The sequence below is a fragment of the Hemitrygon akajei genome, chromosome 12 (assembly GCF_048418815.1).
Source record: "Hemitrygon akajei chromosome 12, sHemAka1.3, whole genome shotgun sequence".
NCBI classification, from domain to species: domain Eukaryota; kingdom Metazoa; phylum Chordata; class Chondrichthyes; order Myliobatiformes; family Dasyatidae; genus Hemitrygon; species Hemitrygon akajei.
Genome location: NC_133135.1, coordinates 77,240,616 through 77,256,278, shown reverse-complemented (window position 1 = coordinate 77,256,278; position 15,663 = coordinate 77,240,616). Strand labels below are relative to the sequence as shown.

At 38.4% G+C, this 15,663-nt stretch overlaps 1 protein-coding gene across 2 annotated transcripts in view; it reads right to left on the bottom strand.

Annotated features, from left to right (window-relative positions):
* uap1 (UDP-N-acetylglucosamine pyrophosphorylase 1) overlaps positions 1-15,663 on the bottom strand; it is a 56,418-nt gene that overhangs the window by 25,082 nt on the left and 15,673 nt on the right. For both annotated transcript variants that reach the window (XM_073063539.1, XM_073063540.1), the window contains exons 2-4: positions 11,451-11,655; positions 7,261-7,436; positions 6,537-6,709 (exon numbers count right to left, since the gene is read on the bottom strand). In XM_073063539.1, coding sequence (XP_072919640.1) covers positions 6,537-6,709; positions 7,261-7,436; positions 11,451-11,655 — 554 coding nt within the window. The remainder of the gene's footprint in view (positions 1-6,536; positions 6,710-7,260; positions 7,437-11,450; positions 11,656-15,663) is intronic.

Below are 15,663 nucleotides of genomic sequence, written 5' to 3'. Positions count from 1 at the left end.
TGCCTTCTTCATCATTGCATCAAAGTGTTGGGCCAGGATAGGTCCTCTCACATGTCGACACCCAGGAACTTGAAGATGCCCACCCACCCTTTCCACTGCTGACCTCTCAATGAGGACTGCTGTGTGTCCTCCTGACTTCCCTTTCCTGAAATCCCTGAGTCTGAGATTGTTTTTGCAGCAACATTACTCAACCATTTGATCTACCGCACTCCTATGGGCCTACTCGTCACGATCTGAGATTTGGCCAACAGTAGTGGCATCAACAAATTTATAGAAGGCATTTGAACTGTGCCTAGCAACATAGTCACATGTGTAGATCAGAGCAGTGGGCTAAGCGCATATCCTTAAGCTGCACCCTTACACAAACTGCAGAAGTCTGCATATAACACTTGCTAAAACCTGTAAGAGCTAAACATTTTGTTATAGTCACTTTGATGGCCACTAGCAATGAGGTCTTGCCCTGCTCTGAGATTGCAGCAGTTGCCAACCTACAACGAAAGCTTCCTTACGGAAGCATAGATATTAAAGAGCTTCAAATTATATAACTGCTTGGACAGAGGGGCATAAATGGCAATCTGAAAAGAACACTTTTCACTCCAACAACACATTCTGCATGAGTATTCTCTGCTCATTTCCCCAATCATACTATATTTCAAGGGAAATGCCTATTAGTGCACTCAGGAACAATTCAGGAAAAAAGATTTCCTGCTTCTGTCACATCTCACTTCAATTCTTATAACTTAAAACAACATTAAAAAGTGCTAAATACTTGTGGAGTCAAAGTGCTAGCTAATTTAAAAAAAACAATCTGCAAGCAGTGGATGATGTAATCAATTAGAAACGGAGATGATAGGCTATTTTACCCAATGTTGAACAACTTCATGTTTGCAAGTTTAGGAGAATTAGCTTGAGTACCTATACTCAAGGTGATATCACATGTATTAAAATATCGCTCATGTCTGCTCTGCGAACTTCTGGTCAAATGGTATGATATAATATTAGCAATTATGCTAACATTATATCAATCCAATCCATCCCATAAGTGTGCATATGGACAGTTGATGCCATTTTTTAGCTCTAAGGCCATGCACAGCAGCCTATGAGGTGTTTTAAATGAGTTTACTCAGTCAGATCAGGTCCAAACAGGTCATATTCAACTCTTTAACATACTAAATCAATTTTAAGCTTTTGGACTACAGCAATTGATGAGTTAATAAATTCCAACTTATAACTTAATTGTTCACACGTATAAACATAAGTCACAAATATAAATCAGGCTGTGTATTCTACACAAAAAGGATAAGCTCTAAGTGAGAAATGAAGTCCAGATGGCAATTCTTGCTTTATAAATAACAATAACCAAAACAACACTTTAAAAATTGCTGAATATGAAGAACAGCATTACTTTAACATAAACATGTCTTATTTTCATCAGTGAGAGAAAATTATTGTCACCAGATGTTGATCTGTTTTCTTTGTAGGCTATTGAGTTTGAATGCCTTTTGGGATCTTTACATTTATTAACCGTCCCATCAACTTATGTCACCCTATGAAAGGTTTTCCAGTCACAGCCAATTTGAATGGCAGCTCGAGATAACTCTTCATATATTCAATATTCAAGGTACATTTTAGAATCAGTAGTAAGAGAAGGATATCCCCCCTCAATCTGTCTGTGTAATTTCTCTGAGAGCAATTTCCAATGAATACACTTAATGCATTCATTTTCTTTGGTCCTGCAATTAACTACTTTGAAACAGATAATTTTCTTTTACAACTTATCACATCAGGCATTGTATCCTATAATCATAATTTGCTATATTAAGTAATCTTATAATATCTTTTCTTGGCATCCACCAGCAGAAGGAATTTCTCCTTAATCATTTCTGCCCAAGGAGAACAAACTGGTTCCAAAATCTCTCCTAACAGCTTAAGTCAGTCACTTATACAATTCAAGCAAAGCTCATTTCCTCTAGTAGGCTTTAACATTCATCCTATAAAATTACAGTACAAAATATTTTATAAGTTTATCCATGTGATATACCTCAGGAATGGTTACAAAAGGTGCTATAGTATCCAGAACAGGTGAGGGCTGTTGGTGTTTAAATGCTGGCTGCAACAGTTACTCAAAAGTGGACAAAAACTGAGCTACTGTCTAGCCATTGATTGGAAAAGTTTCAAAGTTCAAACTAAATCTATTACCTTAAGTACATACATGTCACCATGTACAACCCAGAGATTCATTTTCTTGTGGGCATACTCAATAAGCCCATAATAGAATAATTATAATAGAATCAATGAAAGACCACACCAACTTGGGTGATCAACCAGTGTGCAAAAGTGCACATACAAAAATAAAGAAATAATAATAATAAATAAATAAGCAATAAATATCAAGAACATGGGGTTAAGTGTCCTTGACAGTGATTCCATAGGTTGTAGGAACATTTTAATAATGGAGCAAGTGATGGAGCTCCTGTACCTTCTTCCTGATGGCAGCAGCAAGAAGAGAGCATGACCTGGGTGGTGGATGCTACTTTCCTAAGATAACACTCCATGCACAGGTGCTCATGACCGTTGAGCCATATCCACTACTTTTAGTAGGATTTTCCATTCGAGGACATTAGTGTTTCCATACCAGGTTGTGATGCAGCCAGTCAATATACTCTCTACCAAACATCCATAGAAGTTTTTAAGTTTTCTGATGTCATCCTGTCTCCTTGCAAACTCCTAAGGAAGTAGAGGTGCTACCATGTTTTCTTTGTAATTGCATTTATGTGCTGTGTCAAGGACAGATCCTCTGAAATGATAACACCAAAGAATTTAAAGTTGCTGACCCTCTCCATCTCTGATCCTTTGATGAGGACTGGCTTATGTACCTCTAGTTTCCTGCTCCTAAGTCCAATGATCAGCTCCATGGTCTCGCTGACACCAAGTCAGAGATTGTTGCTGTAGCACCAGATTTTCAATCTTCCTCAAATATGCTGATTCACCACAGGCTTTGATTCAATCTGTGATAGTGGTGTTGTCAGCACATTTTGAATATGGCATTGGTTGCTTCCGGTCAAGATGGCGTCAGTGTTCAATGCTCCTTTGGCTGACATCTTCCAGACAGCTCACAAAAATGTCTTTTTTTACTTCTTTTATGTCTATTTTTCACCTAACACGTGTTTCTGGGACTGTTAGAGCCTGTGATTTACAGTTTAGAGATTGTTAGAGTATCCAACGCTTTGCTGTCTCCCAGAAGATTCCAGAAAGCGAGCACGAACTTGAATGGCTTCTATGTGAAGAAACTTTGAGACAAGACATGAGCCAATGTTCAACTCCATTCTGCTGATTGAAGCAATGAGGAAGACTGAGGCATTGATATGAATGCGTAAAGCAAGCCAGAGTTCAGCATTGATTGCCTTCCTTTTGATTGCTGCTGAGAAGGAGTCTGTGAACAGCCTATTGCTGTGTGGCTCGCTGTGGCAGGTGGGTAGGCCTCTCTGCCTCGAATGGTGATATTGAAGGATGGTGTTTATGTGTTCTGTGCTTATGGATTGGACTATTGTGTTTATGAACTGTGGACTTTTTTCAAACTTAAGGTTTTTAATATTCAGTGTTTTTTTTTAAATTTCCTATTCCATTTCCATTTTGTTGTATGAGGGGAGGATGCTTGAGGGTTGATGTCCTGTTAGTGTTCTGTTAGTTTTTTGTAGGAGGGGTTTGTTTTTTGGGGGTTGATGTCCCTGCTTCATTTTGTGTGGGGGGTAGGGGATTTTGGGGGTTGATGATCTGGAGAAGACAAAATTTCAGAGTGTATATAGATACGTGCTTTGATAATATACGAATCTTTAAATCTCTGAACTGCGCTTAGCCACACAGTCATAAGTGTAAAGCGTAGAGCAGGGGTCTAAGTGCACAGTCTTGTGAAGCACCTGTGCCGATACAGATCGTGGAGGAGATGTTGATGCCAGTCTGAATTGACTAGGAAATTGAGGATCCAATTGCACAAGCAGGTATAGAGGTCAAGGTCTTGGAGCTTACTGATTAATTTTGAGGGGATTGAATGCGGAGCTGTAGTTGATAAAGAGCATCCTGATATAGGAATCTCTGCTGTCCAAATGTTCCAGGGTCGAGTGAAGAGCCAATGAGATGGCATCTGCCGTGAACCTGTTGTGCTGGTAGAGAAATTAAAACAGATCCAAGTTGCTTCTCAGACAGGAGTTTATATGTTTCATCACCAAGCTCTCGAAACGCTTCATCACTGTGGATGTAAGTGCGACTGGATAATAGTCATTGATGCAGGTTACCACGTTCTTCTTGGGCACCGGTACTGACCTTTCAAAGAAGAGCAATAAATACACTGTATATGCTTCCCAGAGCTATTCCCACACTCTGGAGGGGATACAAAACTATCTCATAAAACTACGGAGGATAATTTGCTGGACTGCTATGACATTATACAACATTCCTAGCTCCTTGTTTCCAAACGGGCAAATAATTGATCAGCACAGGTCTTTAGTACTTGGCCAGGTACCCCGTCTGGGCCGGATGCTTTTCATGTGTTTACCCTCCTGAAGGCTACTCGGACACTGGTCTCAGAGACTGAAATCACAGGATCATCAGTGGTTGTGGGAGTTTGTGGTGGTTGCTCTATGTTTTGACAATCAAAGTAAGCGTAGATTTCATCTGGAAGTAAAGCCCGTAGTCACATATATCACTTAATTTTACTTTGTAAGAGGTGATAACATTCAAAGCCTTGCCGCAACTGTCGAGTATCCTTTGTTGATTCAAGTTGAGTCTGGAATTGCAAATTCACCTGTGACATTGCTTTCCAAAGATTGTAAATGGTCCTCTTGTAAGTTTTTTGATTACCATTCTTGAAAGCCTCTGATCTGGCCCTCAGATTGTAGATCTCATGGTTCATTCAGGGCTTTCAGTTGTGGAAGACTCTGAATGGTTTTGTGGGACACATTCATCTACAACTGTTTTTATAAAGTCCGTGACAACCATTTCTATTTTTTCAGATCCGGAGATGAATGCTCGAACATGGCTCAGTTTACTGACTCGATGCAATCCCATAGCCAATCCTCTGCCACCCACAACCACCTCTTTGTTGCCTGAATCTCCAGAGGTTTGCTCTTTAGCCTCTGCCTGTATGCAGGTAGGACAGCCAAGTGATCAAATTTCTTGAAATGTGGTCTGGGCATGGCATGGGAGGCATTCCTTATCTTAGTGTGTTGGAACCTCTGGTGCTTCTGGTTATATGCTGATGGTAACTGAGCAAGGACTTTGTCAAACAAATCTGGTTGAAGTTCCACGACACTGATTTGAAATTCGTCAGGATGGATTGTTTCTCACTTGGAAATGGCACCATGCAGTATCTCAAGCCTTGATTATAGTCGGGCGCTGGTGGTATGTAATCTCTGATAAGGATCACAGATAAGAATTCCTTAAGTAAGTAAAATGGACAGCATTGGATCGTTAGGTGTTCAAGGTTGGGGAGAACACAAGTTTGACAAAATCGCCACATTGGAGCACCACTCAGAGTTTATCTTGAAACACACACTTCCACCTTTTCCTATTCCGAATCAGCAGTTTGGTCCATCCTGTGAATCAAGAAGCCTTCGGTCTGATCACTGTATCTGATGTACTGGGAGTAAGCCATGTCTCAGTTAAACATAGAACAGGACAATGTCTCATTTCCCTCTGACACAGCTCAATTTTGTTCTCCAGCGACTGGACATTTGCTAACAAGATGCTTTTTTGAGGGGGTATCATTCCTCTGTGTTTCAGCCTGGCTTGGAGTCACCCTCCCCCCCCCCCCCCGCACCCCCGCCTCACTTCCAGCCATGGCAATGAATCTTTGATCACTTAAAAAGTGGACCTGCTTGCTTGCGAGTTAAGTCCACAGAGTTCTTCAGAAGATCATGAAATCAATAGTTCATTAAGACAGTTTAAAAGTACATTGGTTAAAGAAAGATTACATGCTGCAAGTTGCAGTGAGAGTAATTCAGAAGAAGTATATTTAGCAGTATTATACGTAGCCCACAGAACATTGCTGTGGTTCACCGGTGACATTTTGTTTTACTTACACTTGATATCTCTATTCATAACACTAGGATCCTGTAATTTTAAATTTTCATGCTTGTAATGTGGTGCTAACTTATACAATATAATCTGTAGGCAAAAAGGCAACCATATTGGGAAAAGAAATAATGAAAAAAGTGGACAAATTTGACAAAGTTGATGTAACTCTATTCCCAATCAAGTTCTTCCTAAGTGCATTTAGCACTGTAGAATAGTTAAACATCAATCTATTTGACCACAGTGAAGTTCCACAAATCCAATAGTGCAAATGACCAAATGGATAATTTCAGGTGTTTAAGGTACATTAAATATTTAAAGATCACCCCTGCAGTTACTACAACGCAATGTTTCATATGCAACCATTAGGATCTAGTCATCTGAATAAAACTATAATGTGGATTTTAGAGCAAGTTCTCAGTGACAAAAGCTATTGATGTTAACATATACACTAAAAGAAAACATACCTTAGCTCCACAGTCAGCTTCCTGTTTCACACAAAAGCCTATGAAGACTGGATCGGCAACTTTAACAAGAATATTGTCCACACAGTACACATGAACATAAGCAATGCCTCGGCTTTCCATATCCTCCACAATCTTCTGATTTCCAAGGGCACGGTAAAGTCCTCCATTTCCATCTGCAAAACCAGAATTTATGTACATCAACAGTCTTGAAACATTTAAACTACGAACTTCAAATTCTGTTTAATTTTGAACCAATTTGTTTACATTTAAGAAGTGGGGCATTACAAATCAACCAAGGCAAAAAAATGTTGTAAAATGTTTAATCAGCCATTCTACAATGCCATTAAATTAATGCTTGGAGTGTTGTTCAGCATTGTGGGCTTAACTGTAAATATCTAAGTGCAGATCATCTAATCAGTACCTCTTCTTCTCACCTATAATAACATTCTAATCTAAACCCAACCCTTTCGTTTAAGTGTCTTTTCCAACTAGCCCTCTCCTAACTTGTTCTCAGTTTACCCCAGCACTAATAAACTAACACCTACCAGCTTTAGAAATGGAAGATAGTCTGCAATCCAAAAAATAAATAGTTTTTTTTTGGGCAAGGAGGATGGCAGATGAAATGAGGTAGGCATTCATTATCTGATGATCTGCAACAGATAGCGAGCAATAATTCTGATTCAAATTAGCATGCATATCAGATTATTTTTGTTTTAAAACCGACCTGGTGCCATTGAAATTTTACTTTTTCCTTCAAGGATCGCCTTCCCATCAAAAGTCATAGCTGGCAACATTCCCTGTTGGAAAAAGATGATATTTTCCTTCTGTAGACCAAAGTAATTGTATTTAACAAAAAACTCCTTTGTAGATTCCATAGTCCGGCCACTAGTCATAATATACCTAAAGAAATTCAAAAAGGGGATTTAAAAAAAGGCAAATAAAGCAAAAAAACAAAAATACAAGTTGTTAAATCAACTTAAAAATGGTTTGAACAGAAATATACATCTGCACATTATAGTTATACTTGAGTGGAGGAAGAATAGCAGAGATACTACAAAAACAAAACTGTTTCATAAACAAAAATAATTGTGTAGAAATCACGCTCCCTCTAGAAAATCCTAGAATGTATTTCTATATACACAGTATAAAACTAGCTAATCCAACAAGAAAATGTTTTAAAAACAAGGAACAGAGTGCCACATAGTGGAGAAATAATTTATTGCCAATAAAAGCTGTTCACTTTTTTGGATCAATGAATGCATACTATGTATATTAGTGGTTAGTTTGGTGACCCCACCCAGGAAGAAAACAAAAAAAAAACAACATTTGTAATAAATTTGATTGAAAACCCATTATTTTTAACCTTGAATCATTCACAAAAAATTTAACTGCAGATTTCTTGACTGAAACCATGTGAAGTTGAGTCATTGCTGTGCTGAATCCCAGGAAGCAAGTCAGTTTCGATACAGTCCAAGTACAGTAACACAACATGAGTCAGAAGCAAGAGAAACAGGATAGAGGGCACATGTGCTTCCTTGTGAGTTCAGGTACACACAAGATTAAGGACCTGATGTGATTGATTGCCCCAAACCACTACAATTATGGCTTCATCAAGGGGTTATGACTGCAGCACTTTCAACAGGTGCTTAATATAGAAATGCTATGACTTTCTGGATATTTGTGAACAAAAACAGAATGACAGAAAGATGAGTCTGGCAGAAACTATGGGAAAAATATTGATGTTCCACAGGACATCCATTCATTTCTTTGCTTTCTTTTTGCAGGGTCTCCTCCTCCAAGAGCAAGTGGGAAAATGCAGATCATATAGTTTCAGATTCAGAGTTATATAGCAGAATTACAGACCTTTCAGCCCCAATTCATCCATGCAACCAAGATGTATGTCTACACCAATCTTACTTGCCTATGTTTGGCCCTCTGAACAGTTCCTCTCCATATATCTGTCCAAATATATTTTACATATTGTACTGGTTTCTACTTTTACAACATCGTTCCACCCTCTGTGCAGAAAAACTTGCCACTCAGATTCCCTTTAAATCCTCCCCAATCCACCTTAAACTCATGCTTTGGACTCTCCTACCCTGGAGAAGACTCACTATCCTCAAAAGTTTATATTTTCCTTTGCTCAAGGAAAATCAGGCCAGCTTATCCAATCTCCCTTTATACCACAAGCCCTCCAGTTCAGGAAACATTCCTGTGAATCTATTCTGCAATTTTTCGTAATCACAGCATTCTTGTAAGGTGATACCCTGAAATGCAACTTACTAATCAATCTGTCAGTAAATATAGAAATGGCTGCTGCACATTGAGTGATGTCATTAGTTACAAGTCTAATGCCACACCAACATCTGATGTCCCCTAGTAAGTTGTGTCCGGAAATGCCTAGGCCAATTTCCTCATGGTCATTCCTGGCCCAAAATGAACACTAGAGCTGTCTTGCACACATTAAACAGATTTTTTATGCAACTTGTGTACAACAATCTTGCACAGATGGATTCATATTTAAACTCAGTTGTCATTTGTGCAAACTTGACTGATAAATATCAATTGGGTTAAGCTGTTGGTAAACACTGATAGACAATTTGCTACCAAAGTTTAACTTAAATAATTGCAAATCTGCAGCTTTAGTATTCAGACCATCTATTCAGTAGCCTCTTTCTCTTATCTATAATAACAAAGCTATTCAACAGGCTTCCACTCTAAACCCAAGCCCCCTTTTTTAAAATTTCTTTTCCATCAAGCCCTCTTCTAACTTGTTCTCAGTTTAGTCCAGCCCTAATAAACTGATAACTAGTCTTCCATTATAACTTCCCTAGGTAGTTCAATTACTTCAGACGTTGTCCAGCTTCATATTCCAAACCAATGTTTCTCCCTCTCCTTACAAATGCCACCTGTAGCCTTACAAGATGAATTTCAACTCGATCTTCCTTTCTCTCCAAGCAAAAAAACTGTACTAATTAATGTCTTGTTGTCTCCAATATAAATGCTTAACTTCACTGCAGCCTTACTATTGAAATCTCTCCACTTGACTAATACTGTTGTACATAAGTATTGTACATAAACAGACAATATAAGACCATCTCTAGTACCATTGAACACCATCCATATCTCTGTAACACTAAACCATATAATCTTCCTCCAGTGTATGTTGTCCAGATCAGTGGAGCAGTCGTCATTTTCCACCCCCCACCCCCCCCCCCCCCCAACATTCTGGACAATCCTAGCATAGAAACAGCATACCAATCAATGACTTCTCTTCCTGCACTGGAGATATCAATGATCCATCCTTTTTTTCTCCATCTACATGCAGAATAAACCTTATATGATGACTGTAGCCCTCATATTTTGATTATAACAGATTACACCTTGGGTCATTTTTTCAATTCTACAATAATTGCTGCCACAGCATTTATCAAACATCTATCTCTAGATGAGGCATTATTTTCTAATCTTCCTCCTCCTTCTTGAAGATACATAACTGCTCCACATGCTGAAAAAGTAAATCCTGAAATAATGTCATCAGACAAAGTAGCAACACAAACTCAAATTTGGCCCAGGGCAAATTCCATGTTTGACTGTACAAGGCAATCATACTAGGTACATGATACAACAGGCCTCACTGCCTCAGCTTTCCACCACAATGGAGTGTGAAGATCAGGGGAGAAGAGAGCAGAGGAGCAGACTGTAGAGGCTGCTGAGTGGACTGCCGGGGAAGGGTTTGATAACAGACTAAGATCTTAGGAAGGGGTGAGGTTTAAGGCCCCAGCAATATAGACAGTGAGTAAGATAGACTAGCTGGGGGATGATGTGTTCAGTGAAAGTCAAAAGATTTAAAAAAAAAATCACCCTTGGAACTCTTTGGCTGTGACAATGCAAGACCCGGTGTTTTACACAAAGCCAAGGCTGTCCTCAGACTTATGGTTAAGGTTTACTTCAATTGTGGGGTATAATTTTGCATTACATGTTGTCAAAAACTATTGCACACTCTAAAGCATTTACTGTATGCTCACGTCCCCAACCTCCATGTACGCAGGCAAAAGTTCTAACCTGTTAGAAAAACTTAGAAAACCTACAGCACAATACAAGCCCTTCGGCCCTCAAAGTTGTGCCGAACACATCTCTACCTTAGAAATTAGTAGGCTTACCGATAGCCCTCTATTTTTCTAAGCTCCATGTACCTGTCCAGGAGTCTCTTAAAAGACCCTATCGTATCCGCCTCCACCACCGTTGCTGGCAGCCCATTTCACGCACTCACCACTCTCTGAGTAAAAAACTTACCCCTGACATCTCCTGTGTACCTGCTCCCCAGCACCTTAAACCTGTGTCCTCTTGGGGCAACCATTTCAGCCCTGGGAGTTGTCTACTGAAATAGCCTCTACTGTCGTGTATTTAATATTTCAGTAATTTTTGAGTAATCTTGTAAATAAATTGTTTGATTCAACACTCTTATGTTGTTCATAAAATTCATTATGATTATATGTAAAAATAGGTGAATTACATGTCATGATGCGACCAGATGATACGTGCGCGCCTTGCTTAAGCAGAAAGTTAAACTCATATTTTGCACTCACGTGTTTTCCTTTTAATTAATGTTTTGGAGTTATAAAACATAACATCTACCTTGACAATAGGTCAGACACCATTGAAGTAAAGCAAATTTATACCAAAAAGCTGTGACTGAACCAATTTTGTTCATGACAAACTGAATATAACATATATATGTGTGTGTGTGTGTGTGTGTGTGTGTGTGTGTGTGTGTGTGTGTGTGTGTGTGTGTGTGTGTGTGTGTGTGTGTGTGTTCAACAGAAGGAATAAACTTTACTTATTTGGAATCTTATTCAAATATATAAATACATATAGGTGGCTAAAAGTACTACAGTGGGTAGGGATACTGACCATGGAATTGTGCATTTATGTCCAAATTGCTTCGAAGCCATTTGCTGAAGTTTCAAAATGCGTTCAGCTTGAATTTGAAAGAGAGTTTTTTGTGACAATAAACCAACATTGTACATCCCTTTAGGAAAGGTTACTCCAAGACGTGTTCCCTGTCCACCAGCCAAAAGCAGCACAGCTACTTTACTTTGTGAAATTTGAAGGAGACCTGAAAAAAAAGTAAGACTTCTGTTAATAAATTAGTATGTTTTTGTTAGTATTTTAGACCATAAGACATAGGAACATTATTAAGGACCTCCAGCACCCAGGGCATGCCCTTTTCTCACTGTTACCATCAGGTAGGAGGTACAGAAGCCTGAAGGCACACACTCAGCGATTCAGGAAAAGTTTCTTCCCCTCTGCCATCCGATTCCTAAATGGACATCGAATCCTTGGACACTAACTCACTTTTTTTTTTAAATATACAGTATTTCTGTTTTTTGCACATTTTTTAATCTATTCAATATATGTATACTGTAATTGATTTATTTCTTTATAGTTATTATTTTTTCTCTTCTAGATTATGTATTGTATTGAACTGCTGCTGCTAAGTTAACAAATTTCACATCACATGCCGGTGATAATAAACCTGATTCTGATTCTGAAATACTGCTATGGCAGAGTTTACTTTCTCCCTACTAAATTTCAAGTTGAACTCAATCATATTATGATCACGGTCTCCTGGTTCTTTTACCTTAAGCTCCCTGAGCGCCTCCAGTTCATTACATAACACCCAATCCAGATCCCTTAGGAGGCTCAACAGCAAACTATTCTAAAAACCTATCTCTTCAGCATTCAACAAACTCATACTCTTGAGATCTATTACCAACCTGATTTTCGCCAATCGGCCTGCATGTTGAAATCTCCCATGACAATCAATCATAACATTGCCCTTTTGACATGCCTTTTCTATTTCCTGTTGTAATCTGTGGTCCATATCTCAGCTACTGTTGGGAGGCCTGTATATAACTGCCATCAGGGTCCGTTTTACCCTTGCAGTTTCTTAACTCAACCCACAAAGATTCAACATTTTCTGATATTATGTCATTTCTTTCTACTGATCTGATGCCATTCTTTACCAGCAGAGCCACACCTCCCCCTCTGTCTACCTTCCTATCCCTCCAATACAAATCCCTTCGATTTTCATAGCTTGTTTACTGTTTAAAGCTACCTCAGAACCTGAAGGAAACTGGATATAAAATGGATAAAAGAACAATAATGGGGTGAAATACTGCAGGCAGAGCCAAACTGTTTTTGGTAGTTGGAAGCCAACATATTCCCAAAGGGGTGTAATATGACTAGAAAATGGAAGGTAAATAAATGCTAAGGAAAGCAAAAGGTCAAGCATGCAGAATTTTTTTAAAAATCTGATAGTGTACAATAAAGCTGTGTAAGGTTCTTGGAACAATATAAGGGAATTTCAGGCCTAAGTAGGCATATGTTCTTTCCCCCTACTTAGCTAATTGAGAAAGATGCACTTAGATAACTATTCATCAGCTCTAAAGCAGCAGCTCAGGATTCAATGTTAAGGAACAGCCCAATAAGCTTCAAGTTGACTTCCCTAGTTGCTAAAATTTAAAGTTTGTGTCCAAATGTTCTCAGTTGAAGACAGGTAAAATATACAGTGCTTTGAAAACTACTCAGTCCCCACAACTATGTGTTTTCACATTTTACTGTATCATTTTCTAAATTTAAAGTATACTGAAGTAAGACTTTTTGATCTAATCTACAAAACAATGTACATCATGCCAAATCAAATGAAAAATTCCAAAATTGTCAATGTATTACTAAAAATTAAAAACCAAAATTATGAGGCTAAAAAGGTAATCAACCCTGTGTAATTACTATGCTAATTTTCCTCAGATGCAATATATTGTCTTACCAACTCCCACAATTTGTTAATGTGGAAAATTAGAGGATCACCTGTTTTCAATGAATTCATAGAATAAGTACCCCTTTTCTTAGGGTAAGGTCTAACAGGTGCTGATAGGCTAAGTGGGAATGGACTGAGTTTGGGGTCAGCTTGGTGAAGTGGTGGTTGATATTATTGGCTGTGAAATGCGTTGGGATGTTGGGAAATTGTGTAGGTTCAGGTAGGGGGAGGATCTGTTAAAGGATCTGCAAATGGAGGGTTTGGGTGAGTGGGTTGGTGGGAGGAGGTGGAATGAAGTTGAATCTATATCTGGAAAAAGAAGCATGATATTGGAATGGTTTCAAGTGATGGAAAGGAAGGGTGAGATATTTTGAATAAAAGGAAAGAAGACTTCAAGGTATTGTTTAAATTTGACCCAGAACAGCCTTCTATCAATCCCATTAAATTAATTACAGAGTTGATATCTGCTATAGCGAATCAAGATTGTGTGTGTTTTAAGAGGAGGTACTGTGTTAATTGCTTGTAAGGATGAGAAACTATATGAGAAGGCATGATGTTTGAAGATGTTACTTAATAAAAAGATAATATCTATGTTGCCTAATGAAAATAGAGGTATTAGGGGTGTTATAATAGGTGTTCTGGTGAAGATTTTGATAGAAAAGATTAAATCTTACTTATTGGGAGGTAAGGTTAAGGAAGTAAACTGCATTATGTAGGGAGTGGTAAATGAAGCTCTAAGGGGTGGCATATCTGTAGCTCAGTGTCCTTATGAAGGTACATAACTGGATTAAGAGTATTGCAGTAAGATGTGAGAAGCCTGATTTCTGATGGTCAAGACTTTAAGAAGTTTATTTCTGATTTATCAAATCCACCTGATGTTATACATATCCAGTTCCTCTTTGCAGGATTATATTGTAATCAGATGCAATAGGTTAGTTGGTAGAGGGGGTGGTGTTGCAAGAAAAGGGACAGGATGTAGATTTGCAGATGCGAATGTAGTGTATGAGGCACTTGAGGTATTTGATTCAATAGGTAGGGGTATTAAAGTGGTAGATTTTTGCAACCCTTGCAGAAAGATTTCATTTGTTGTGAAGTGTATATAGCTATCTTACTGAAGGGTTGCAAGGTGTGAAGATTTTAACATGCATAGTTCACTGTGGGGTTTGTTCATGGAATGATAATGGTTTGATTATAGAAGAATATTTCCCATCTTGAGCGTCTTAATGATGGGAGGGGTATGGGATTTAATGCTCACAGTAGTTCTGAAACTGCTATAGATTTAACTTTAGTTCTGAACATTCTGGCTGGAGTGAGTGAGTAACAAAGATAATTAGAAGAGGCTACACAATGTAGGGATAAGGTTCTAAGTGAATGCCCTGATGCGTTGGAAGCCAGCTGTAGCAATGATAGCATAGGTGATGCAGAGTTTTCTTAGTGTAAATGTAGTAAAGCTATTGATAGTACAGGTCAGATGTCTCCAGTAGTAAAGGATGATGCAATACTGTATGTTTAAACCTGTGGCTGACAACTGTCTTGAGATAATCAAATATTTGAATCGTATTTGGAGTTTTGGCCATTTTCCCTCCTCATGGAATGTGATAGTAGTGCCTATTATAAAACCTGGAAACCCTAGTTGGGTCCTCCTTGTTACATACCAGTATCATTAATGTCCCATTTGTGTAAACTTATGGAACATCTGGAAATAGAGCAGTTGAATTATATTTTGGAAAACAGGTAATATAGTGTTTTATCCGAGCAAATTTTGGAAGGGTGGCATGGCACAGGATTCAGTTTCATGTTTGGAAGATATTAGAAAATCACGGCAAATAGAGAAGCTGTAATGGCAGTACTTTTTGATATTGAAAAAGCATATGATATGTAGGGAAGGTCTTGATTAAATTATGGAAATTAGGGGTGAGAAGGTGGTTATATAATGGAGTTTTTTAAAATCTGGATAGTCTATGCAGGTAAGGGTAGGTAAAATGTATTCGGGGGAGAGGGAGAACGGGACTCCACAAGGTGGTATTTGTAGTCCATTATGGTTTAATATCATGATAATTAACATTTTCTGAGATGGGTACTAGGGTGGATAAATCACTTCCTGCAGATGATGGAGCTTTATGTATTAGAGGTATGAATTTCAATTTAGCTGTATACAGGGGGCAATTAGTGATTAAGAAGGTTGAACAGTGGGCAAATAGATGGAGCTTTAAGCTTTCAATAGCTAAAACCTGTTGTGTGTTTTACAAAGAGGATCAACAGAGCTGCACTTGATTTGAAATTATATGATCAAACTTCTAAAGA